The 27,224-nt window shown below is 47.5% G+C and overlaps 1 protein-coding gene and 1 long non-coding RNA gene across 3 annotated transcripts in view; one reads left to right on the plus strand and one right to left on the minus strand.

The window, feature by feature from the left end:
• The first annotated feature begins 319 nt into the window (after positions 1-319).
• On the plus strand, positions 320-9,726 carry LOC308648442. Of its 2 annotated transcripts, XR_014021830.1 has the most exons (7): positions 320-480; positions 959-1,095; positions 3,718-3,804; positions 3,909-4,031; positions 4,552-4,633; positions 6,667-6,925; positions 9,359-9,726. It is a non-coding gene; the product is annotated as an uncharacterized lncRNA (long non-coding RNA). The 2 variants fall into 2 exon arrangements; XR_014021831.1 differs by lacking the exon at positions 3,718-3,804.
• A 2,368-nt stretch (positions 9,727-12,094) lies between these two features.
• Positions 12,095-27,224, minus strand: part of LOC308647419 (lipopolysaccharide-binding protein-like) — a gene marked incomplete at both ends in the record, with an annotated part of 32,931 nt that continues 17,801 nt past the window's right edge. The window contains 9 exons of the mRNA XM_081291453.1: positions 12,095-12,151; positions 13,603-13,679; positions 14,615-14,678; positions 15,527-15,572; positions 18,291-18,358; positions 22,631-22,801; positions 23,630-23,806; positions 25,581-25,672; positions 27,136-27,199. Of these exons, the coding sequence (XP_081147579.1) occupies positions 12,095-12,151; positions 13,603-13,679; positions 14,615-14,678; positions 15,527-15,572; positions 18,291-18,358; positions 22,631-22,801; positions 23,630-23,806; positions 25,581-25,672; positions 27,136-27,199 (816 nt within the window). The remainder of the gene's footprint in view (positions 12,152-13,602; positions 13,680-14,614; positions 14,679-15,526; positions 15,573-18,290; positions 18,359-22,630; positions 22,802-23,629; positions 23,807-25,580; positions 25,673-27,135; positions 27,200-27,224) is intronic.

Genomic DNA, 27,224 nt, shown 5'->3' on the forward strand with positions numbered 1-27,224 from the left:
CACTGGATAGGGAGACAGAAAGAATTAGAAACTAAACACATTCTCAAACTTAACCTAGTAACAGAGCCTATTGAGGAAGGCTGACCATTCCTACAGATTAATGACAAATCAGTGAACAAGGAATAGCTTCACAACAAACAGAAAGGCAAAGTATATCAGGGAAGATTTCTTCAAAACTTCCAGGCCACTTTGGAAAACTATCTCGATCCTTCCAGTCAGAAGCGGACCTCCTCTCCGCCAGGGGCGCTATAAAGCCGCGCGCCCGGGTTCCGCCCTGTGGAAGTGCCGCTCTAGGCCGCACGCCGCGCGCGTAGCCCTATTTCCGCCGTCGCGGGCTAAGAAAAGGGAGGTCTTGTCGCGTGCTTGTTCTTTTTTGGCGTCCCGCGCGCTCTCTCGCCATCTCTCGAAATCCCCAGGCATCCTGCAACTTTCCCAGCTGTCTGCTCTGTCTCCGCCGCTTCCCGGCGCCAGGGCGTCGAGGTGAGTTTACTGCGGAGTATGTGGTCTGCGCCTCTCGCTCCATTAGAGGAAACCGAGGCTCCAAGGAGCGGAGAGGCCTCTGGGGGTCATCGTCAGGCGGGGTCCGTCTCACCCGGTGCGTGTGTAGCCCTATTTCCCATGTCCCGGGAAAAGGCCCACGGAAGGCAACGGCCTAGGCCGCCCCCAGCCTCGTGCGGAGTAGGGTTGCCTCGAGCCTCAGGCCTTGAGCCTGGCAGAGGGTGCAGAGCTTCTGTGCTTTTCACACCCGGTCTTCGATCTCCGACGCATTAGAAAGCCCGAAGCTCTTTGAGTCGTCTAGACAGGCTCAGTCTTTGTGCCACGTCGTAGGAACGTTGGCTCACGTTCCCCTCGGCCGTTTTTTAAGGCTAGACCTAAAACCCATTTTGGACACTGGTTGGTGGAGGTTTAAGTCCTTGCTGTGCACCGAAAGCCCTTTCCTGTGTTTTTTTCTGCCTAGGCCTCGCTGTGAACGCCTCTCCTGCAGACATGAAAGCTCCCTCCTGGATGTTTCTTGCTGGTTCTGCAGCAGCCAGCGCCCTCTTCTCTCTGGATTCCCTCGGGGGCGTTCAGCCTCCAGGGGGAGGATGTCCCCGGGTAAGTACTGCTATTCATGGGCACTAGAAACCGGGGGTGACTCCTGGATTGCCTTCTGTGGACACCAGCAGAGGGGAAGGTGGTAGAGCTCTGTGGTGTTCCGAGAACTGCGTGGCAAAGCCCCTGTGCGGAGTGAAGCCTGGGGTAAGGGAGGAGGCTGAATTTGAGGAGTAGAAAGTCAGATCTTGGCTAAGTTTCCTCATTTTCCTGAGCTTTACTTTCTGTTAAGTAGGGAAGCTGCCAAAGTTCCATGAGGGCAGAGAGCCTCTGACTGCTTGTTTTTGAGCCCTCAGGCCTGCCTAAATGCAGATAACTAATTTTGTGCTTTGAGTGATTAGTTTTAAGCATTTTGATGGAAAGTGATCTTTCTCTGCTTTTTTGATGGGGGTGTGTAGAATTGTTTAATTTTTTGCTCCATGGATCCTGGGCTTGGATGGGTTGCTTTCTCCTCCTTGGACTGTTTGTGTGAGCTAATATCCTAATGTGGGCTTCTCTTTGGGTTCACCTGCCATTTTCTGCCCCTGTATCTGATTTGGGGTTGCCTGTACCTTTCTTTTATGGTGCAGGGAGAAGAATTGCTGAATGTGGATTGTCCACACTCAAGGGTTCACTGTTCTTTTTTTGTACTGGGGCATGAACTGGAGTTTAACCCTTGAGCCACATCCTCAGCCCTTATGTTTTATTTAGAGACATGATCTCATTAAGTTGCTGAGACTGGTTTTGAACTTGAGATCCTCCTGCCTCAGATTCCTGAGCTGCTGGGATACAGGCATGCGTCACCACTCCTGACTTTTTAAAATGATCCTTCTTGCCAATTTTAGATGCCTCCTTGCACCTGGCTTCTGGCATACCTGTGTTGTGTCTGAGGTGTCAACAGACACAACACAGGTGTGGGCCCCCTTTTGCCCTCCACTTCTCAGAAGTGACAGGAAGACTGGTAGAAATTATAAGACTGAAAGCCAGAGACTGGGTATGAGTGGTACTGAATCGAAAATCTGACAGTATTTCCACTGAGGCACGCTGACGACCAGAGCTGGTCACTGGAAATTTAAACACAGGTCTGTCAATCCCAACACACTGCTGCCTTCCTCCCAACATCTCACCTAGGGACTCCCAGACCCCAATCAAGTTCTGAAAGCACCTTCTCTGCAGCAGCTCTACAGAGGAGGAAGAAGGCCCAGACCTGTCCTGCTAGACAAGGGAAAAGAGCTCAGAGAAAAGGAAGCAATGTGACCTGGCGTTCTCATTCCCTGCTCCAGGGCACCACCTACCTAGAACTTCACAATCCCTGCTCTTGCAGAGGACAGATAGACATCTACCTACCTGTTTACCTCTCTCTCTCAGCAGTCACATGGCACTCCCTCGGGACACAGCCCACTTGGCACTGCTTACAAAATGTCTAAGAGACCATGATATTCACCAACAGGAAAACAGCTGGGGAAGCACAGTCTCTGGTGGTTATGCACCAAAAGCTCTAGCACAGGCTCAAGTAACTGCCACTATCCCACTAAGACTGTGGCTTCTGGAAGGGAAAAAATTGGACCCTCTGCATATGAGGACACCTTGAGACTTTTCCTATATTACCAAAGATCAATACACAGGCAGCCTGTAATCACTTTGAATGCAGGGGAAGAAACAAAGGGCACAGGGCTTGCTAAAACTGGAAACCAGTGTCAAACACATGGAAAATGGCCTGGGACAGCAGCACAGCAGAGCATAGTCCTAACAGTTGTCATCTTATCCTGCATGTATAAACTTAACCCGTACCAGCCAACCACAAGAGTCAAACAGAAGACCCTCCAAATAAGAAAGGTCCTTCTGTTGTGTAAGATAGGGATTATGTGTCTGATATCAGAGTCAGAAGCAACTTCTGGGATTACTACTGCAAATGTGAGCATTTTCTTGTTGCTGGTCTCTTTCCAGTTGAGGTCGTTTCCCAAGATGTTGGCCACAGCCTCCTTTCTCGCCTTCTCTGCCCTTTTCTGCCCCTGTATTCGAAAGTGATCATGGGCTGCCTGTGCCCTGGTCATTGGTAGTGCAGGGAAAGGAACCGCTGAAAGCGTATCCCCGTGTTTGGAGGGTCCACTTCTGTCCTTGCCAAACCCTGGAGCTTTCCCACACCTCTGTCCCCCTTTTTGATGGTGGGATGCTGGCATCATCTAATTGAATGCATTGGCTCTTTTCCCTGGCCCAGGGCAGGTTGTTGTGTTACATGAGGGAAGAATGTGGGTGCTTGGACTTGACTCCCAGGAGTAGTGGGTTAGGTGTGGAGTCTTGACAGTGGCCATCACCTTCTGCCAGAAGTGTTCTCTGCCTGTATCCTCAGCCTCCCCCCATAGAGCTAATCAGACTGGATGGAAGTTGGTGCTTTGCTTGTCTCTTTACTCTGAGGTGATCCTGAGGGCAGTATCTTCCTCTGTATCTTGCTTTGCTCTGAATGCTAGAGGGTCAGTGTTCTGTCAGGGTAGGGCAAATGAAAAAGGGGGAGTCTGTCTACTGTAAGGGAGATGGGGTTCATTACCTCGTGGAGTGTTGGCAGGGAGGAGATGCTGAGTATGCAACCTGAGTATGGAGGTTCAGGGTACGATTAGGTTGTTTTTTTTTTTTTTGTCCCACTGGAAGAATTCTACATGTGGTCTACTTCTGTAGGTCCTGGCCTCTTGTGGCCTTGGGAAAGTTTCTTTGGAAAGGCTCTTCCTCCAGCTGTGGGTAAGGTGGCAAAGATCTAGGGTGGGCAGAGCAGAATATAATTTGAGGGATTTATGGCAGCAGCCCATACTAACACAGCCCCCCTGCACCATCACCTCTTCCAGGTTGCCCAGATGCCGCTAGAGAAACACAGCGCACTCAACACCCTTTTGAACAGAGCCCTTAGTAACAGTTGGCACAAGAGATAACACTGATTTAGATTAAGATCTCCTGCCCCTTTCCTAGAGGTAAGCTGCTTGTCTTGTTCCTATAATAAATCTTGGCTATTTAGGTGATGGTCATAAGTGTTTAGTCAACATTTATGTGCCAGTGTGTACAGAGGCTTGGCCATAGGTGTTTTCATACAAGAGAAGGTCAGACCACAGGTGCTGAGATAAGCATCTCTGGTTTGTTCTCTGGAGAGTGACTTTCTGCATCCCTTAAAGTCATGTTCCTGTTCCCTGGTGCATGGGGTGGTGATGAAGGGGGAGGCAAGGATGATAAGGGATTGACCTTTATTGAGGAACCTGGATCACATTTGGCCCTTTGCATGCCTTTGGAGGCTGTGCGGAGCAGGTGGTTCTCGGGGTTGCAGAGCTCTGGAGCCCTTCTGTAGTGCAGCAGTGGCAAGTCATGGTGAGAAGTGGTAGAATTGGGCATCAGAGCCACTCACACCTGCTGGTGCTTTTTATTAAGGCACTGGCGATTGAACCATTTTGTCACTCAGCTGTATCCCCAGCCCATTTTATTCTATCTTTAAATTTTCAGATGGGGCCTTGATAGATTGCCCAGATTGGCCTCGGAACTTTGAGTCCTCCTGCCAGCATCTCCAAAGTCACTGGGATTACAGGTATGTGCCACCACCCCATCCATACCTGCTTCTTAAATCCTTTTTTGTCACCATGTCTGGCTAGTTTCTTTCTAGTTGTACTCGATGGTTAAGATTTATCATAGCAGCAGACAGAGGATATACAGCCAAATGTTAAAGGAAAAAAGGACAAAGGTGGGGTCAGGAGGAGTCTGCAGGCTTTTTAAGGCTGTTTCCATCCCTCATCCCTTGCAGGGAACCCATTCTTCCCCAGCAGTGGGTAGGCCTCCCCATGTTTGCCGTGTTTCTGCTCAGAGAAGCCCAATAGAGACTTGAGCCCAGGGCTTGTACTGAAGTCTGGTCATGTGAATACCATCTGCCTGGCATGCGGTAAAAGTCCAGGCTCCCAGGAGGAAAGTAAGTGCTGGGTCTAAACCACACTGTTTGCAGTCTGGGCTTGGTGAGCCACCCTGATCAGTTCACTGCTGAGATGGGAACATGCCGAGACCCAGGTTCCCAGATGCCAGCCAGGGGCTGGTCTGACCTATTTTGAACCTCAGTTTCCTGGTATGGAAAACAAAAGATGTAATAAATAGGTCTTATGGACATGTCCATGTGAGCCTGATCTCTGGCCTGTAGGTTTTTCCAGTGTTTTTTGTTGGAAGTATCTCCTCAGTTTCACCTTGGCAGTTTTATGGGGTTTTGTATGCTAGATGGCAGCTGCAGGATTCCTGTGCTCTTTGTCTTGGACTAGGCCCCTGGCATTAGTTTCCTGTCCTTGGCCCTTCCTTGATCTTTCTTTGGTCCTGCATTCGAAAGTGATCATGGGCTGCTTGTGCCCTGGTCATTGATAGTGCAGGGACAGGAATGGCTGGAAGACATTTTCCCCGTGTTTGGAGGGTCCACCCATCCCTTCCAAACCCTGTAGTTTTCCCACACTCCAGTTTTTCTTTTGCCAACCCTTATAGTTGTTTCTGGGTGCTTCATGATATCTGGCTGGGGATGTCATGTGTGGATTATATGTGGAAGGGTTGCCCAGAACAGAATCCAGTGTTGTGAGGTGGCGAGTGCAGGGTTGTGTGTGCCTAAGTTAGGGCTGAGATAGGGTATTATTACATGTTGTCCTTTAATAGAGATTCCTAAGTGTGTACTAATAAGAGGAAGGAAAGAGTGAGTGCTCATAGTGGTAGGGTGTCCAGCTCAGTACACCACCTCACTTCCCAGTCCGCATGGCTCCTCTAGGTTTTGCCTGCTCTGTGTCCCTATGAAGTATACATTGGCATGACTCACTGGCCATTGTTCTGTGCTTATTATTCCTCTGCCATTTGTCCTGGCCTTTGGGGCTCATCTTAGAATGCCTGGTTCTCGGGCTGACCCTGGAGGAATGGGTGAAATTGTAAGATAAAGAATGAGCTGGGCTCAGTGGTGCATGCCTGTAATCCCAATGGCTGGGGAGGCTAAGACAGGAGAATCCCAAGTTCAAAGCCAGCCTCAGCAGTGGTGAGGTGCTAAGCAACTCAATGATACCCTGTCTAGGGATTTGGCTCAGTAGCAGTTCAGTCCCCAGTGCACATCCCCCCAAAAAAAGAATGAAGAAAAGTATAAAAATTTAAAAAAAAATGAGCTGGGTGTGGTAGTGCATGCCTGTAATCCCAGTGACTTGAGAGACTGAAGGAGGATCACAAGTCGAGGCTAGCCTCAGCAACTTAGTGTGAAACTGTCTCAGAATCAAAAAGGGCTGGGGGTGTCGCGCTCAATAGTGGAGCGCTTGCCCAGCATGCCTAGCATGAGGCCAGAGAAGGGAAAAAATGAAGAAAGAAGTGGAGAGCGACGAGAAGTCTGTTTGTCACCTTTTAGCCCCTTCCATCCCCACTGGAGATTTATTTTTATTTTGAAATGAGGATCTTGCTGAATTGTTGAAGCTGATCTCAGTCGGGTCTTCCTGCCTTAGTTCCCAAGTTGATGGAATTACAGGCTTGCACTAACCACCTGATGAGAGATGGGTTTTTTAATTCTCGGTGAACGTCTTGGGTGATTGACTGATAAATGATGTATGTGGCTTCTTGTCCCTGCAGGATTGTCAGCTGTCCTCTGTGCCTAGCAGCCCCCTGTCATTAAGAGGAGGCTGAAAAAGGAAAAAAGGGGAGGCTGGGCTATGATGCTCCTGAGGTGTGGATCCTGGATGCTTCTCCAGAGAGAACAGTGATGTTCAGCTTCAAGACCAAGGCAAAGGCTGCTTCCTTTTGTTTGCTCCCTCACTGTGGCCTGTAGGGACATGCTCCCCAAACTCTCCTCTCCCATTCTGAGAAGCAGAAGAAGCTTTTGTTAAACACAGTAGGTATTATAGACCTCCCCTTGGTTTCCAGGAGCTCTGCAAGGACCTATGTAGCCCTCATCCTTCTTGGTTCTGCAGTAGCTTGTTAAAATGCTTTGGGAAGTCAGAAAGTTAGCTGGTGTTTTTTTCTGAACCTTGGTGGGATACTTTTTATGACTCAGTTCCAGACCTAATGAACTCAACATTACTCCCAAAATTTGACTTCCATCTCATTGTTAGGTCAAAGCTTATGAACCCCCAAGTACCTTTGAGAACCAGGGGCATCTGCTGCAGTTACAACCAGTAAACTTAGTTACTGTGTCCCTTTTCCGAGTCACTATGTCTCTCAGCCTGGCCAGGGCCCTTTCCTCAGCTGCTGACCCGGGCCTGTCTTTTTTTGCCCCTGTATTCGAAAGTGATCATGGGCTACCCGTGCCCTGGTCATTGATAGTGCAGGGAGAGGAATTGCTGAAAGCGTTTCCCCGTGTTTGGAGGGTCTGCATTTGTCCCTTTCAAACTCTGGAGCTTTTGTACATATATTGTCTCTCACTCTCTTACCTCCTGATACCTAGTGCTGAGGCCACTGCAGTGCACCTTCTAGCATGGTGTGGGCACTGGGGCCTTATAGAAAGGGAATCAAGGCGGGGCTCTGCCCCGGGGGACTTTGTTCATAGGCTGATTTTGCAATCACAATAGAGGTCATTTCTCCTCTATCTTTGCCTCATGCTTCTTGTCCTCAGCCCCAGCTCAGGTCACTGGTCACTGTGGTCTTGCTCATCATACCCTTCTCATGTACTGGGAATTGAACCTAGGGGCAATTAATCACTGAGACACATCCCCAGCTTTTTTTTTTTTTTTTTAAATTCTGAGATAGGGCCTCCCTGAGTTGCTGAGGCTGGTTTTGAACTCAAGATTCTCCTTCCTCAGCCTCTTGAGTCGCTACTGGTGTTGGCCACCATGCTTGTTTGCTGTAAGCTTCTTCAGGGCAGTGGCTCTATGTCTTTATATGTCTTGTCACAATCTGCTTTGGGCCTGGAACTCTTGTCACTTTTGGACAAAAAGGAGGCAAGTTCCTATAAGGATAGAGTTCTTTCCATTGAGCAGTCACAGGAAAATGCCCTTGGATAAGGCAGCCTGCCTGAGGTTGAGGCATTTGTCTCATTTTCTTCTCCCATTTGAGGAATTTCTTTGGTGATGAAACTTACCTTATTTTAGTCTACCCATAGACCTTGCCCTAAAGAGGGCCCAAGGTCGGCCCATCAGGTGTGGATTTTCCCACTGGTCTTCAATTAAGGGGGCAGGGACTACAGTAGTAATTAAGGATGGCAAAACACAATATGGACAGATAGGTGAACTCAACCCTTACACACCAGACGGTAGACACAGGCCCCCACCACCTCTCTCCTTCCCCTGATCTGTTCCAATCACTGAGGTCTGTAACATGTTGTAAAATAATAAAGTGGTTATCCTAGTAAAGCAGATTAACATCTGTCACACAGGACTTTTTTCCCTATTGGGGATTGAACCCAGAGGTGCTTAAGCACTGAGCCATATCCTAGCCACTATGCCTGTCTGGGCTGGGATTATCTTTTTTTTTTTTTTTTTTTAGGTGTATTGCAAGAGCAATTAAAATCTTAGGAAATTAATTTAACAACCTCTTAACATGGTATGATAATCCTCATGCTAACTCAGTCTACATATCTAAATCATTTGATTTATTCTGGCCCATTTCCCACTACCACCTGCTTTCTAGTCCACATATAAGTGAGAGCTTTTGGCTTATCTCACATAGCATAATGTCCTCTAAGTCCATCTGTGTAACAAATGGCAGGATCTCCTTTTTTTAAGGCTGAATAATATTCTGTTCCCTTACTCTGTCTCAGTATGTGTAGACATATATATCATTTTCTTGATCTCTTTGGGTTCATGTTGTTTCTGTGTCTTGGACATGGGGAAGGGTGCTGTGGTGAATGTGGGCATTCCTCTGTCTATGAAGTGATTCATCTTCGGGTGTGCGCCCAGAGGGGGAATAACTGAGTGTGTTATACATTGATAAGCAACAAATTGACAGTTGGTGCACAAATACATGGATATTACTCCTGTCAAGACACTGTAAAAACTGAGCTTCCAAAGTATTTTTGTTTTTTAACTCTTTATAAACAAGAACCTGCTGATTGGGAGTCCCTCAGTGGTGTCAGTTTGGACAGGAGAAGATGGTGCCAAACTTACTACTTTTCTGCTTCCTCAACTGTCTAGGTCTCATACCTGTAGAAGCAGAGACTATTGAAGGACATTCCCAGGCCAGGGAGTCTGTGGCCCTTGGGATGATTGGGATCTGGGTGTGCTGATACTTCTCATTGTGGTTAAGTTAATGCCGGGGGCCCTGGAAGCCACTGTCAGAAGCTGAGGGCAAATGAGACCTCAGACAACTATCTCACAGCCTTTTCTTTTAGATCTTGGTGGGTGCTGTTCATGGACACCGGAGGGGCAGAGAATTGAGAGTGATGTCATCCCATGAAGCTTCACTGCCAGCTGTATGCTGAGATCATTGAGAAACGAGGGCCATGGACGGGAAAGCCCAGCTCCATCTGTCTGCCTGTACCTGCAGTGACTTTTTTTTTTTTTTTTTTTTTTTTAAGTCATGGTCTCTAAGTTGAACAGGCTGGCCTTGAGTTTGCCATCCTCTTGCCTCAGCCTCCTGAGTCATTGGGGATTACTGGCATGTGCTGTGGTGGCTGGCTGTGGACTTTCCCTTGGTCTTTGTGTTTCTTCCTGTCCCCCCATCCCCCATTCAATAAATATTTCCTTTTTTTTTAATGTTGATGGGCCTTAATTATTTTACTCATTTATTTATGTGCAGTGCTGAGAATTGAACCCCGTGCCTCACACAATCTAGACAAGTGCTCTACCACTGAGCAACAAACCCTGTCCCCTCTGCCTGCCTCTTAAATTAGTAACAACCTAAGTAGGAGGCTGGATGTGGAGGCAGGGTATGTGAGATGTATAGTCAGGACTAGGAAGTGACCGACTGCTGCTCACATTCAGGGATTGTGAGCTGAGGGCTGTGCTAGCTTTTTGTCACTATGAAAAAATACCTGGTGTGAACAAATTATGGGAGGAAAGATTGATTTTGTCTCAACTGTCAGATTTTAGTCCGTGGTTGCTGGCTTTGTTGCTTTGGACCTTAGATGAGGCAGGATGTGATGAAAGGTGTGGCTGAGGAAAACTGCTTAGCTCATGGCAGCAGCCCAAAAGCAGAGGATGGAGGCATAAGTGGGAAACAAATCGTTCTAGTAACCTTCCTCCAACTAATCACTGGCTCCCCATGATGGCATCAAATTATTAATCCATCAGTGGGTTTCACTGATGAGGAACCATCCAGTCCCTTTCCAAAAGGGATTTTAACATTGCTGCCCTTGTTAACAAGTCTAGCACATGAGTCTGGGGGACATGTCGTATCCAGGCCATAAACACTTCAGGATAGTCAAGCCAGGAGTTTGAAAGGGTGGTTGGTATTAGGAAGACCACGGTGTCCATAAATTGAGGGCTTAGGCAGGAAGTGGGACCTCATTGCTGAAACCAGAAAAGTAGGTAAATGAACTAGTTGGCCAGCCTCCTATGGACATAAACTGCATGGTGTTAGCGTGAGAAGCTGTGGTGTAAGGGTGTGAGTAGTGTGAACGTGGGCAGCCACTATTGGAACAGGATGGGCAGGCAGAGGACGGATGTGGCTAGTGGGTAATTGCAGCAAAGAGATGATGCATTAACCAAGTCCTCATCCCCCTTTTACAGAGGGTCAGATCTGAGCATAGAGAAAACATCCTAAGGGTCAGGACAGAAGGATGGATTCTTCCTTGTAAAGATTTGTTAACATTTCTAGAAAATGGCCTCAAATGAAAGGCCTAAATAATAAGATAAAGCTGGTCCGATAAGACCTCAGGGACAAACTTGATCTAAGATTAACTACAAATGTCATTAGAGCTGTGTCTTATTTTAGTGCTGGGGATTGAAAGCTGTGGCTTCCTGACAAGAAATCTTTGATCCATCCTGGAATAGACAAAACCAAGGGGGCGGGGAATATAGCTTAGTGCTTGCCTCATGCACAAGGCCCTGGGTTCAGTCCCCAGCACCACCAAAAAAAAAAAAAAAATTCTATCCCATTGTTAGGGACAATTGCATGTTGTCCATTTGCAGGAGCGTGAGAGAGTCTTGAAGGTTTGATATCCAACAGGAAGGTGTGATATGGCTATGAACTGTTAACTGGTCATGCCTTAAAAAATACTCCTGCCAGTGTTGCTTTTGGGTTTCAGCCACTTGCCTCTTTAAAACAGAAGTGATTGTTTGTTAGAAGTTTTCCCAATAAAAATCAGGCTTGCTTTCAGTGTCAACTCTTGGTGGTTTGTTCTTTTAGACCAGGGATTGGCAAACTGGCCTACAGGTCAAACCTGGCCCACTGCTCTTTTTTTGGTACCAGGGATTTAATCCAGGAGTGCTGAACCATTAAGACAAATCCCCAACCTATTTTATATATTTTGTGTAGAGACAGGGTCTCCCTGAGTTGTTAGGGCCTTGCCAAGTGCTAAAAGAGCCTTTGAATTCATGATCCTCCTGCTTCAGCCTCCCCAGCTGCTGGGATTACAGGCAGTATACCACCACGCCTGGACCATTGCTTGTTCTTGTGACATTTATAGTGACACTCACTTCTTGTCTATGGGTATTTTCTGCAATGGCAGAGGTAAGTTGGAGCAGAGATGATATAGGCCTAAAATATTGACTATCTGTTGCTCTTTGCAGGAAAGTTTGCTGGGCTTTTGTTTTGGGCTATAAGGTTAATGAAGACAGAAACCATGTGTTTTTGTGTTCACTCTTTGACCTTCGAACCCTCCCCAGCATCAAGTGCAGAGACAAGAGGCCAGTATGGATAAATGATCAGAAAATTGAAATCGAGGTTTGTTGAACAAATGTGTTCCCTATCTAGAGGCTGGATGCTTGGCGGTGGTCCCACCTCAGAGTATCACCCAGTAAGGAGCAAAATGAGGCTTTGAGCACATGTCCATCTGACTCTTGATCTCTTAACCACAACATCCAATGACTCATACAACTTAGTTGCTCTGTGTTTAATTTGGGCTGCTCGGTGCCTGGCCACTGCTGGTGCTTTTTTCCTTAATGGAAGTAGATTCTAGTGTAGACTAGTATGGAGTCAGGTTGAGCTCCCCAGGGTAAAGCAGGGGATCCAAAGAAAACACCTGGGGGTGGGGGAAGGAGAAAAAGGAGGAGGAAAGTTGGGAAGGTGTCTCCAGGTCAGATGTGTCTTCAGATGTCATAGGTTCTCTGGTGACAACTGTAGGTAGGGCAGCAGGAGCTCATGGGAGAGAGTAGCTGCAGCCTTTGAGCCTCCACTGGGTCAAGGGCAGGTCCGGCTGTGATATGGTCACTCCTCTAGCCACAGTCTAATTGATGTTGGCCCCTAAGAGCAAGAAGTTCTAGAGAGAAGGCAAAAAGGACAGTCAAGAAAGGTCACTTGCTGAGCCACACATGCGCTTCTGGAAGAGAAGGTTGAGTGGGGTAGGCCAGTTCTTACATCAACCAGAAGCCTTAGGGACCTTCGCAACAAATTGTCCCTATTAACTGCCTGTCCCCAGGAATTTATTTGCATCTCCCAAGTTACTCATTTCTGTCAGATACCCACAAATGTCACCTTCCTTCTCTAAAATTTGTGCCCCCAGAAAAATAAGTCACAATTGGTTGTTGCCTGTGATACTCAATTCCAGGAAAATGCTGTCCAGGATTTCCTTGGAATATATTGTGTGGGGCTGGGGTTGTGGCTCAGTGGCAAAGCACTTGCCTAGCATGTGTGAGGCACTGAGTTCAATCCTTAGCACCGCATAAAAATAAATAAAGGCATGTTGCCCATCTACAACTATAAAAACATTAAAAAAAAAAAAAAGAATATATTGTGGCTGGGTGTAGTGGTGCACGCCTGTAATCCCAGCAGCTCAGAAGGCTGAGACAGGAGGATCACAAGTTCAAGGCTAGCCTCAGCAATTTAGTGAGACCCTGTCTCAAAAAAAAAAAAAAAAAAAAAAAAAAAAAAAAGCCCTGGAGTATAGTGCAGTGGTAAAGTGCCTCTGAGTTAAATCTCAAGAACTCCCTCTATCACCACCACCAAAAAACCCCACTGTGAACAGCAAAGACAGTGGCACACAGTACCTCTGGGCCTATGAAAGTGCTCTGGTTGTGCTCCCTCTGCCCCTGCTAAGTTCCTTCCACCTGGAAGGCATGCTCTATTTTTCTCCACACCATCCCCTGCTTCTGTGGATGGGAAGGCTGGTCAGTGACCCAGGGAGACCCACGCACCACCAATGAGATTCTAGGCCTATTCAGATGGCCCCTCATCAACCCAGAAGTGGCATCTCATCTGACCCTTTTCTCATGTTCCTGCTGGGCACGGCTGAAGTGCCCTGCAGTCACAGATGCTCAGTGACTGTCGGATTGTTGAGAAGTGAGTTTTGGAACATGAAGTCAAGAGTCCAGATTACAGATGCTATTTAGACTCCAACATTTGAAACAGATTATTATTTTTTCTTAAAAATTAGGTCCAGGTTGTATGTGGGGGTCAGGGCTTGCTTCCATCTCCACCAGCCCCTGAAGCAGCCTCCCAGCAGGGCTTAGAGCCCCCCCAGATCCCACTTCTCACCTCGTGAATCTGGAGCTCCACACTGTTGAGGAAGATGTTCCTTGGAACGGGGATTGGAAATCCCTTTTTGAGCTGGGCTGGAAGATAAACAGCGAGAGGCAATAGAAAGCATGAGTCAGCTGCTGGCTACTGGGTCCAAAGCTGGTTTAGGGTGGGGACGTAGAGGCCTGGAAAATGCAGCCTCTTCAGGAGGGGATGGATGTCGACAGCTTCTTGGGCCTCTATCAACCCATTTGAGAGCCCTGAAGTGGCTAGGCCTGGGTGTGCAGTGTTCATGTCTAGGGACTCATCCCTGAGGGCCACACTCTGCCTCTCCCTCTCTCAGATCTTTGTTTTGCTCTTATCTCTTGGTCATAGATGTAGATGGTGAGGCCAACTGGAGAGGGAAGGGTGGGAGGTCTGCTAATTCTTAGGCAGCCGCTGGACAAGTACTACATCCAGCAAGTTCCCCTGGCTTGGGACCCAGGGATGCTAACTCCAGGTGTCCTGCTAGGGGTCAACTATTATGTTACTCCTTTGGCCTCACTCCTATGTCTTTTTTTTTTTTTTTAATTGGGAATTGCACCCAGAAGTGCTTTACCACTGAGATACATCCCCAGCCCTAATTTTTTTATTTTGAGATAGGGTCTAAGTGACTGAGGTTGGCCTTGAACTTGCAATCCTCCTGACTTGACCTCCTGAGTTGCTGGGATTACAAGCATGCATCACTGTACCTGGCTTAACTCCTGAGCTTTGAGACAGCTTATCCCTCATGTCTAGGGAGCTCTGCCTGATCTCTAAGTCCATGCTCTCTCCCAACTCCTGTGGTTCCCTGAGCTCCCTTCTATAGGCACCTGTTACACATCTGCCTTCTTAACAAGGTGGGAACTATGGGGCATGGGTCGTGGATTGCCAGCATCCCAGGTGGCACAGAAGAGAGGCTCAACTTGTTGAACGAATGAACCAGGAATCCTGTGGGGAGGGGAGAACCCAGCCTTTGTACTCTGGTGCAGGTGGTGGCAGCTCTTCTTACCATTGATAGAGGGGTAGATGACCTCGCGTGCAAAGAGGTTGAAGATGGTTTCCATCTCCTCCACCTGGAGCACAGATGGGGCCAGAACAAACGGACACGAAGAAAGAGAAGTCAAGGGAGGATCAAGGGAGGAACATCCGGTCCCACCCCTGGAAAAATGGACGTCACTCCATTTAAGGCATAGATGCTGACTGACTACCACTCTTCCAAACAGCCCCTTGCTCACAATGCAAACCCTAGTCTCTGCATTTACTTTCTGTAAGAGCATGCAGGCCCAGTGAATGCCGCACCATGATGTGAGTGCTATTTCGTGTTTCTTTATGCCACTTTATGTGAACATTGTTAGGTTTTGTTGCAAAAATATCACTGTTTGATTATAGAGTTTCCCCTGGTCTTGCTGGGGAAGTCAAAGGATGCATGCACTGTATTATGTCTCAGATATTCTCAATCCCTAAACCCATCGTCCTCAGGGGTTTGAATAAGGCATTGTGACGCTGAGCCATTCATATTCCAATTGTGAACATAGTCAAGAGCTTACTGTGTCTGAGGCACTGGGTCAAAGTGTTTTACGTAACACACTGCCTCATTTCATGTGACAGGCCCCATTTATGGTAGATGCCATTCATCTCATTTTCAGTAAAAGAAACTGAGACTCAGAAAGATTAAGCACCTTGTCCATGATCATGATCACCTAGCTAGCAGGTGGCACAGCCTGTATCTTACTCCAAAACTCGCTGTAAGAGCCTGTTGCTCTTTAGCCCTCAGATGGAGCCCTTTGTATAAAGTAAACTTTCAGATATGGGATCTCATTCCTTCTGGCATCTCTGTCTGGGACTTGGTTGCGTCTCCTGGAGCCTAACGGAACCTGTCTTGGCAAAGACGACTGAGAGACACTGATGAAAAGTAACTCACGTCGACAGAACCGATGTTGGAGTGTTTCAATTCGAGTTTCAGCTCACTGTGTAGAGAAAGAGACAAGTGTGGGTCATTGGGCTGTGACTCCCATTTTCTTGTCACCCCAGTGAAATCTGCAGTGTGTTTGGAGGCAGAGGCCTGTTGCCTGGAGATTGGGTAACCTGCAGTTCCTCGAAGTGTGTCCCTTGTGGGTTAAGGTATGCATTGTGATCTGAGAGGAAGTGCCATTGTTAAAAAGAATGTTTGCAGAGCATTTTAATAAGGAAATTATGATGGAATAAATATTAAGTGGAAGTGAGCGTGGTGATACATTCCTGTCATCCCAGTGGCCCGGCAGGCTGAGGCAGGAGGAAGGCAAGTTCCAGGCCAGCCTCAGCAACTTAGCGAGGCCTTAAGCAACTTAGTGAGACCTTTTTTCAAAATAAAAAATAAAAAGGTCTGGGGATGTGCTTAGTGGTTAAGCTCCCCTGGGCTCAATTCTCCAGTATTAAAAAAAAAAATTATACGGAAAAAATGGAATATAAAACATTCCACTCAGTGTTTCCAATTGTATAAAGAATGTACTTGAAAAAGGGCTGGAAGAGGGCTGGGGCCATAGCTCAGTGGCAGAGCACTTGCCTAGCCTGTGTGAGGCACATAAAAATAAACAAAATAAAGGTATTCTGGCCATCTACAACTACAAAAAAATTTTTTTAAAAAAAGGCTGGAAGAAAACAAACTTATGAGCAGAGCTAGTCTCTGTGTGGCAAGTTTAGGGGTGATTTTGTTTTTACACTTAGGTAATTTCCAACTTTTCTTGTATGAGAATGCATTATTTTTATAATGTAAAAGTGGGCAGTGATTTATATTAGATGGAAACATGACGTAAAGAGGGAAGCAAGGCCCCTCAACTGGTGCAGGAGTGAAGGAAGACAGTGGCTAGGGGCACCTGATCCTCGTCACTGTAGAAATCAGGTCTCCACTGATTTTCCTCCTGTTGGGCTCTCCTCTTGCTCTGGTTCCCTTGTTCAGGAATTCCAATAGCCCTGGATGGATGTCCCTGCTTTCTATCATGGGGTAGAATGGTCTTTGAGAATTCCTTGGAAAAACCCTCATTCCAGACCTTTGTGGGAGGCCATCCTCGCACGTGATTTGAGTTACCTCCCTGGCTGGGTGAGAGGCGCTTAGGTATATCTTGTGTCCAGAGCTTTCCCCACCCTTCTCAGGTCCGAGGGCTTGTCCGTGCAGAGGCATGTCTGGCCACTACCCTGAAGACCCAATTGTCACCCCTGACCTTGGGATGCTGTCCCCTTAATCTTCATTGGATGGGATTTTCCCCAGAATTTTTTGTTCCCCAATAAAAGTCCACTCCCTGGCGTGTTCGCTGTGTCTCTTGCTAGCCTCTTCAGTAAACCTCGCTACCACAATAGGTGGCTGGAGGCTGGAGCTAGGAGGAGCCATCCTGGAGCTGGTTTAAAGGTAATTAGAGTCTTGTCTCTTTAATTAAAAACTCCCTAGAGATTTCTCACGTTTCCAATCTTCATTCACTCGGGCTAAAGTCTTTGGCTGTCCTGAGACCCCCAACCAGGAGGTCTATGCCTACGTGCAAACTCTAGGGAACTCCAGAAGTCCATCTGTCCCTACCAGCTTTCCCACTGCCCCAAAGGCTCACCATTAACTTCTCTCTCTCTCTCTTTTTTTGGGGGGAAGGGGTTATTAGGGATTGAACTCAACCACTCAACCACTGAGCCACATCCCCAGCCCTATTTTGTATTTTATTTAGAGACAGGGTCTCACTGAGTTGCTTAGCACCTCACTTTTGCTGAGGCTGGCTTTTGAACTTGTGATCCCCCTGCCTCAGCTTCCCAAGCCACGTGTGCCATTGCGCCTGGCTATTAGCTTCTCTTTTTAAAGCATCCTAAGACGTTCATTTTAATGGGGCCAGGGCATTTTATCAGCCCAAGCACATCTAGCAAGAAGCATCACCCAGAGCAGACAAGACACGGGGCTTGCACACCTGTAATCCCAGCAACTTTGGAGGCTGCAGCAGGAGGATCACAGTTCAAAGCCAGCCTCAGCAGCTTAGTGAAGCCCTAAGCAACTTAATGAAACCCTGTCATGAAATTTTTAAAAAATAAAAAGGGCTGGGGACTTGGCTCAGTGTTAAAACACCCCTGGGTTCAATCCCCAGTACCAAAAAAAAAAAAAAAAAAAAAAACCCACAAAAACAAAAATACAAAGATGTGGGGCTTGGCACAGAGGACATGAGGTATAGAGGACAGGTGCCAACCCCCAGGAGGCTGCCCAAAGCCTGAACTCTTTCTGCATTGATCCACCACCTAAACCTTATGCTTATGGATTGGGAATCTGGGCAGGGGAGCGGTGGGCAGTGGCTTGGGGCGCTTCAATTTTCCATCCAAAATCGCTTTGTGACAGTGGACACTTTTCCTCAGAGGTAAAGTCCTTGTGAACACAGCTTCAAGCTCTACCCTCCATCTTGACCTACACTATTCCTTTGCAGAAATTCCAGCTCCTCTGAAGCCTGCGGGGCGGGCAGGAGGAGCCTGGAGCGACAGGCATCTGGAGACACCTGGCGGTTCTTCCCCCTTCCAGCTTTCTGCCCGAGCATTGTCACTGTGCCTTTACTACAGGGCACTCAGATCTGGTGGAGAGCTGCCCCCATGGGTCACCTTCAGTCCTGAGTGAACCATGCTGGCTGTTATGGCCACTGTCGGCATGTCGCTGCCCCCCCTCCTTCCTCTCCCCACTCCTGCTGTCTTACCTTTCTGGGGACACTGAGCCAACGATCCTATCGGAGTTCACGCTGATGGAGATGGAGAAGTTGGTTTTCTACAAAAGCAAAAGACCACTTAGGCACCTTGTTTGTTCCTGATCCAAGAAACCCCAGGCCATGTGGCCATGTGGAACGAATGGGCAAAAGCAGCCACCCAGGATTGTGCGTGGTGTGTGGTGGCCCCACAGCTGGCACAGAAAAGGGAGAGCTGAGGCTTCATTCTCCCTTTTACTTGCCCAGGCTGACCTTGAACTTATGATCCTCTTGCTTCAGCCTCCTGAGCTGCTGGGATTACAGGTGGGTGCCTCGGTTCCTGGCACATGTCTCCATTTTAATGAAAGCATTGGGAAAGGGAATAAGCCCAAACTTGAACAGGGGCACTTTAGTCTGTTTGACTGAGTTCTTCAGAGCAGACTCCTAAGGGACTTTCATGGAGTCCCTGAGTCCGGGAGAAATTTAGACGCCACTTACTGACACCCATCTTGGAGACTGAGGATTGGCTTGCCGAGGGATGGCATTGAGCCAGGTGATAGAATCGGTCAATCCCTCAAAGCCCAGTGCCAGCTGGGATGGTCAGCTGTCCACCTGGGCCACTTCTCACCTGGGGGGGAACTCCTACCTGTAACACCTGGTTGAGTGCTTGGGTGGCACCACTGAACAGCTTCATTTGAAACCTAACTGATGTCCCAAAGACTTGTGACAGGAAAAGGGAACCAGATTGTGTCTCAGCCAAGGACAGAAGGCTGGCTTCTGCTCATGTGTGGACAAGGTCCACATAGGCTTGAATGGTAGCCAAGAAATATTAAAAATGCCTGAGCAACATGTGTGGAGAGACTGGGTACACCAAGACCCATTTCCTTTTCTTCTGGGCACACAGTTGGACTACATTTCCCAGCTTCCCAGACAGTTAGGTGTGACTGTGTGACTAAGTTTTAGCCAATGGATGGTGCGCATAAAAGATGTGTGTTACTTCAAGACCTGGTCAATTAAAAGACCTCTATGATCTTCCACCTACTTTCTGCACCTACTGAACTGTGTGGAGGGGACTATAAAGCTTTAAAGGACAGAGGAATCACAAGGCAGAAGGAACCTGGGTCCCTAAATGGCCATGTGGAAGGCCATCTGCCAACTAGAAATGACTGATTTTATGTGAGATAAATTTTTTACTGGGTTAGACCACTAGAATTTATTTTTATTATGGTAATTAGCTTACTCTAGCTACATATGACTGATTATGACTGTTTTGAATTCTTTAATTTTTTACTTTTGCACTTTTTTTGCTGTTGTTTGTATTGGGGATTGAACTCTGGGGCACTCGATCACTGAGCCACATCCCCAGCCCTATTTTGTATTTTATTTAGAGACAGGGTCTCACTGAGTTGCTTAGTGCCTCGATTTTGCTGAGGTTGACTTTGAACTTGTGATCCTCCTGCCTCAGCCTCCCGAGCCTCTGGGATTACAGGCCTGTGCCACTTTGCCCAGCAAGGCTTGTTTTATGGGCCAGGATATGGTCTGTCTTAGGATGTAGACATTTGAAAAGGATGTATTTCACTGTTATGGGTCATGGTATGAGTGTTGTTCTTTTTTTCTTTTTACTACTGGGGAATTAAATCCAGGGTTGTTCAACCACTGAACCACCCCAAACCTTTTCATTTTTTATTTTGAGAAGGTCTCACTAAATTGCTGAGGATGGATTTGAACTTGTGATCCTCCTGCCTCAGCCTCCTGAGCTGCTAGGATTACAGGCCTGTGCACCATTGTGCCCTGAATGAGCGTTTTTAAAAAGCCTGTTAGAAAAAAAATCTGTTGGTGGTTGGTGTTGAGCTCTGTATCTGAGCTGGTTTTCCATCTAGTTGCTTTATCAGTTGCTGAGAGCGGATGTTAAAATCTCCAGCTATGGTCAAGTCTGTTATTTGGGGCAGTTAAGTTCTATGTATTTGCTGTGAACATGGGATTAGTGAATACTTAATCAATGCCCTTTGGGGAAATACAAGATTAAGTTCCTTTGTGTCTCTCGTCACATTTTGTTAACTGATCAATCTATAACTTTGTTTTATGAGTGTTTAGAGAGACCTTACTTAACACGTATGTATTATTGATTCCTTAACATTGAACTAATAGCCAATGGCACTATAACTCATGCCTGTATGAAGTATATATAACACACACATTTTCTTTGCTAGGCAACACAGCCTCCTTGTACTTAAGAATTCTAGAATTCTAAAAGAAAATGAGGAAATTAAAAAAAATAAAATAAAAAAAAGAAAGAAAGATAAAGAAAACTACAAATCTGGCTTCCCAGTTGGCCTTTTCTGGCTTGGGGGTAAGGCATCATTTTTTTTTCTAGTGTTTGGCTAGAGAGAGAAGAGTTTTTTATCTGTGCTTGTTGGCATTTCTGGGCTGTTGACTTCTTCAGCTCCAGTTTGGGATATTTGAAGGAGGGAATTCATTACCAGGTTGTCCTCCAGACCCTGAGATCCCGAGCTCATCTGCCTTCTCTCCCCATTCTACAGAGTCTTATTACATTTATTTTGTATCCAGTGTCTAGAGTTTTTAGTTGAACTTAGCAGGAGGTATGGGGAAACGGACATCTATTCTATCTTCTTAGAATTGGAAGTTCCCCTTTTGAAGTTCTCTTTTGTGTTATTGAGTTATAAGAACTCTTATATTCTGGATACAAATTCCTTATCAAGTATATATTTTGCAAATACTTCCATTTCATGGGTTGCCTTTTCACTTTCTCATGCATCCCTTGAAGCACAAAAGTTCTTAATTTTTATGAAATTCAATTTATCTATTTTTAATTTTGTTGTTTATGCTTTTAGTGTTAAATCTTTGAAGATTCTGCCTAGCTCATGTAGATTTATGCTATATGTGTGTATTTGTGTGTATAATGTATATATGTATGTATATGTTTACATATACATACATACATTTTAGTTGTAGGTGGACACAATAACTTTATTTTATTTATTTATTTTTATGTGGTGCTGAGGATCAAACCCAGAGACTTACATGTGCTAAGCGAGCGCTCTACCATGAGCCACAACTCCAGGCCCAACAGTTATGTTTCTTTTTTAAGTTTTATGTTTTAGATCTTATATTTAGGTATATACCCATTTAGAACTAATTTTTGTGTATAGTGTAATAAAGGGGTATGATTTCATTCTTTTGCTGGTGGATATCCAGCATTATTTATTGGGGAAAAAAACTATTATTCCTTTTGAATTGTCTTAGTCTCCTTGTTGAAAATCAACTGACCATAAATATGAGGTTTATTTCTATACTCATAATTTGTTCTATTGATTTCCATGTTTATCTTTGATTATCACAGCCTTATAGTCAGTTTTGAAATAGCAAAGTGTGAGTCCCAACTTTATTTTTCTTTTTCAAAACTGCGTTGGCAGTTCTGGGTAACTTGAATCTCAATGTGAATCTTAGGCTCCTGCTTGTCAGCTGACAAAAACTGACCTGGAGTTTTGTTAAGATTGCAAATCAGTTTAGACAGCATTGCCAAATACTATGCTGCCTTTAAACCTTCTTTAAGAAGGCAATTTGATATGCTGGGAGCAGTGGCACCCGCCTATAATTGCACAGTTGAGAGGCTGAGGCAGTAAGATTGCAAGTTTGAGGTGAGGCTCCGCAATTTAGCAAGATCCTCAAGCAACTTAGCAAGACCCTGTCTCAAGATAAAAATAAAAGGGTCTGGGGATGTGGCCCAGTGGTTAAGTGCTCCTGGGTTCAATCCTCAGAACCAAAAAAAAATAATTATTTTATGATTTTTATTTATAAAAATAAATACTCTACTTCCAGTTCTACTGAACAAGATTGGGGGATGTTTTAAATGTAAAAAGATTACAGCAAACATCTGGGTGTAGTGGTGCTCACCTGTCATCCTAGAGACTTGGAAGGCTGAGGCAGGTAGATTCAAGTTGGAGACCTGCCTGAGCAACTTAACAAGATTCTGCCTCAAAATAAAAAATAAAAAAGGTCTGGGATGTGGTTGGTTCATTAGTAGAGTGCCCCTGTGTTCAGTCCCTAGTGCCTCAAAAATGTGTATATGTAGAGAGAGAGAAACAGTGAGAAAGTGAAAATGTCCAACTTGGCTGGAGCGAAGCCTCGAGGTTTCTTGCCACTCTGACAGCGGGCAGTTGGTGAGCCATGGTGATTTAGGAAGCCTGGTTATTAGGAAGGGGGGCCACTGACGCTGATGGGAGACATGAATAGCCTTCTGCAGGTATCAGCTCTGTAGTCACCTCTCAGCTAAGGGAGTGACTTCCACCCATGGCAAGCAAGACCCTTTGCTGCCTGATCAGGGCCAAACTTACCACCCTGAGCTGGAAGAGTGGCCTGCGGTCAGAGGAGTTGGGCAGGATGCCGAAGGCTTGGACGTCCATCACGGGAGCAATGGTCACATTTCCAGGAGTGAACCACAGGTGCGGCTCTGATTCAGGTGATGCCTCCAATTGTACTTGCATATTGGGGAACAACCCGGCCAGCTAAAGAGAGGGAGCAGATATTCATAGCACAGCAGAGACCTCAGGGACCCTGAGATGCGGTGGGGAAGGCCAGATGGGCAGGTCCCCAAGGGGCAGATCTCTAAGGGTCCTAAGCCAGCAGGGGAAATATCCCAGGATGGGGGGAATCACATTTTCCAGAAGTCCTTTCCAAGAGATGGCTGTCAGGGTGGGAAGGGGCACCTTGATGAAGTGTGTAGGTGACACAGCACCCAGTGGATGTGTTTAAGTGACTTCAGATGGTCACCATGATGCCTTCCAAAGCCAGCTTGCCTTGTCTGGCAGGTGAGTTGGGGACTGGAGCTTGAATGCTCTGCTCTGCCTCTGCCACTTTTCAACTAGCCTCTATAGAAACATCAAATAAATATTGATAATCATCAGCTTAGCCCCTAGTGATCAGCCTGCCCAAGGCCCTGCATTTGTGCCGAGAAGGGCCTCTGCATGTGGGCACTGGTCGATGGCTTTTATCTCCCATGTGAGAATCTCGGGGGGTGGGGAGATGCCATCCTCATCCCCATTTGTAAAAGGAGGAAACCGAGCCCAGCGAGGTTGAGTCCAAAGCTAGGAAATAGCAGAACCAGGATTCAAATCCAGGTGGTCAAATCCAGATCCCATGTCCTTGTGCCACAAGGAGTCGGGGGATGACAGGAATTGATTTTACAAATGAGGAACTTTTATTTTTTTACCCATTTTTTTCTGTTGGGTAAACTGTACCCAGCCCATTGATGCATGTTCCACAGCACCCAAAGGATCTCTAGTCCCATTTGAAGCCCTCTGCTGGTGCCCGGCCTCCTTCTCTCCCCTACTCACGTGCCCATTTGAGATGGTGACATTCAGGAGCCCAGCCTGGTGGTAGACCCTGCTGGCTGTGTTGAAGACGTACTCGGAGACTGCGAAGTAGACCATGCGGTCATATTGTTGGGGCAGCATCATGGCTGGGGCATCGAAAGGGACTGGGGTGCGTTGGCTTTGGCTGAAGAATTCACCCTGGAGACAGAGAACTTTCCAGTCACCCCAGTTCCTACCTGTTAGGGTGAAGGTCTCAGGCAGAAGCATCCAAAGCCTGTCAGGTGGAGGCCTCCTGTGCCCTGGGGACAGCTGGGGTAGGGTTCTTCTCCAGAGTGAGGGGTCAATGTGCTCAAAGATTCCCTCTAGACCCACACTACCTAGGTCCTGACAGCTGCCTGAAACTGATAGCCCAAAGAGACCCGGCCGGGGGCAAACTTCATGGATCATTTCAGCCTTTTAATTAGGAACAGGACTATCCCTGGGGGAATGGACCCACTCTCCTGGTGGAAAATGAGCCACTGAACAAAGGAGGGGACTGGGGGCTCACGTAGGCTGTGGGTGATTTAGTGCGCATGTCAATCTGAGCACTCAGGAATTTGGGTTTTGGGGCTGGGGGTCAGTGGCCAGCACCTGGAGAGGAGCTGTCTTGGGAGAGATTAGTGTTTCCTAGAGAGTCAGTCTAGTCTTTAGAAACACTTTCTCCAGCATCTGAAAAAAGGCTGATCTTGAGAGAGATAAGAGCTATCCGTGTCTGCCTCTCTTTTCCATTCCCTTCTCCCAGTCCTCACTATTTGGGGGTTTTCATTTTCCATATCCAATAGGAACCACTCATCAGCGTGGCATCCCTTTGGGGTGGACCAAGCCTCCTGTGTCCTCAGGGGATCACGACATAGGAGGCACAGCCATGGTGAAGAGCATGGAGTTTGGAGCCCCTGCCAGGACTGGAATCCTGCGTCTTGCTAGCTCTGGACCTTGGGCCAGTTACCAACTTCCTCACCTAAAAAAGGGGACAGGGCTAATGGTGTGAAATCTCAGTCAGTTATTATTTGTACAAACTCTTAGAACTGACCCACAGCAAGAGGCAGGTAAGTGTGAGCTAAGGCAGCTCCAGGGCCTGGCTCCACCCACAGGGAGTGAAGAGGGAACACTGGGAATGCAGAGGGGTGTGTCCGGTTCCTCTGTGGCTGTAGGAAATGACCACAATCTTAGTGGATCACAAATTAATTCCCCACAGGTTTGGGGCCTGCGATGCTTCTGAAGGCTTCCAGGGAGACTCTGAAGCCTTGGAGGCCACCAGCTCTCCTTGGCTTGAGGCCTCCTCCCCACCCCTAACCTCCCGCCCCTCTCCTGTTCTTCACCTCCTGCCTCCCTCTTGTAAGGACCTGTGAGCACACTGAGCCCAGCAGGATAAACCAGGATAATTTTCCCATCTCCAGGCCCTTAATCACATCTGCAAAGTGCTTTTGCCATATGTGGTGACATTTACAGACTCTGAGGGTTAGGATGTGGACATCCTAGGGAGCCATCGTGCAGTCTGCGAGGGGTGATGCAGGCAGTAGAGAGTGTCCCCTTATGCATACAAGTGCCAGGTACCTGCTGGGAATCTTATGCACATCATCTCACTTAATTCCTGTAAACTCTGAGGGGTTAAGGCTATGATTATTTCAATTTAATAGAGGCTCAGAGAGGTTAAATAACTCTCCCAAGCACCCCAGCACATAAGTGGTAGAGCCAGGACTTCAAGCCCAGGCCTTTGTATTTCAGACAGATTTACCTCATTGGTTCACAGAACCCCTGCATTACGTCTTGGTCTGTTGTGACTAGTGCCACCTGTGCCCACCCTGGACACTGGTCAGGGACAGTGACTAACAGGTAGATGAACTTGAAAGGAAAAGGAAGAGCTGACTCTGAGAGGTGAATCTGATGCTCTACCAGTCTTCAGTTCCAAGGTGCTCTCTCTACAGCCCCTTACCTTGATGGGTATGTCCACACTTTTAGAGGTCACCTGGGGAGCTCCAAACAGTCTGTAGTCAATACCAGCAACCTGGTCAATCATCAAGGTGACTGTGGGAAAGGAAAGAAGCAGCCTGTGAACACGCTGTTCCCAGCTAATTACAGTTGTGCAAGTTTATGCAGCACAACTCCAAGGAACTCATTAACACGGAAATGGGGTTGGGGCCAATTCTTGGTATCTTTAGCCAAGGAAGGGAGAGGGAGAAGGAGTGGGGGGGTGTGAAGGGAAAAAGGAAGGGAGGGAGGGGGAGAGAAAGAGAAAGAGATTGTCTTATTTGTCCACTCTGCTCATTCAATTGAACCCAGGGGGTTCTCCAAGCTATATCCTGAGCCACCCCCTCCCTTTTTGAGGCAGGGTCTCACTGAGTTGCTGAGACTGGCCTAGAACTTGCAATCATCCTCCTCATCCTCCCCAGTCTCTGGGATTACAGACAGGTGCCACTGCACTGGGCACATCCAATATTTTGCACCTGCTCTACACTAGGCGTGATGCAGGTGCCAAAGAAACAGCTGTGAGTAAGGTGGGCAAAGTCTCTGTCTTCACGAGTCCAGAGGGGAAATAGGCAGTCAGACACTTGAGCAGATAAATGTAACACTGCAGCTGTATCAGGCAGCAGAAGTCCGTAGGGTGATGCAGCCATGCAACTGGGGCAGAGTGGGTGTAGGCAACTTAGCTTGGACAGGAGTCAAGCAGGGTTTCTGAAGGAGGGGTTGCTGGGGCTGGGATCTGGAGGAGGAGGTGTTGAGTGGATGCAGGGGGGACATGGAGAGGGCATTCCTGGCGGAGGGGGCAATGTGGGTGCAGACGTGCAGCAGAACGGAGGTGGTAGCTAGAGGGACTCATGGGCCCATGTGGCTGAGCGAGTGGGGACAGGAGCAAGATGACACTGGGGACTGGGATGTAATGGACAGGCCAGACCACACAGGGCCTGCTACCAAGGCTGGGCTCAGTATTCTGAGAATCACAGGAGTCTGAGACAGTCTCCAGGAAAATTGGTGACCGCCCCTGTGTTCCTGTGGCAGCAGAGGTGAGGGTGGGAGGGCCTCAGCCCCACCCAGGGATTTCACAGCACCCTGTTTCGTTAAAGCAGCCGGCACACGCCAGATACTGGGGATTGAACTCAGGGGCACTCGACCACGGAGCCACATCCCCAGCCCAATTTGTATTTTATTTAGAGACCAGGTCTCACTGAGTTGCTTAGTGCCTCATTAAATTGCTGAGGCTGGCTTTGAACTTGTGATCTTCCTGCCTCAGCCTCCCGAGCCCCTGGGATTAAAGGCGTGCACCAACACACCCGGCTCCCAGCAGGCTTTTGAATACCTCCTCAATCCCTTTTCTCCCCATCTCCAGAGAACAGATCCCAGGAGAGGTGGTCACCCCAAAGCCAACTCTGCAGGATGAAGATACTCAATGGCAATTCTCCCAGGGCTGCCCCAGGGGTGACGGTTTCAGGGATGCCCAGTGACATGGTATCTGAAGGCACCCAGAGAAGTCGGGTGGGAGGGCTCCAAACCTGGCAGAGTCTGGAGGTAGGGCTTCAGGTGCGAGTCTGATGACTTCTTGACCACTTCGCAGATCTGTCGGAAGCGGGTGAGAAAGTGG

Source organism: Spermophilus citellus (genome assembly GCF_964194105.1).
Source record: "Spermophilus citellus genome assembly, chromosome: 4".
In the NCBI taxonomy this organism is placed as follows: Eukaryota; Metazoa; Chordata; class Mammalia; order Rodentia; family Sciuridae; genus Spermophilus; species Spermophilus citellus.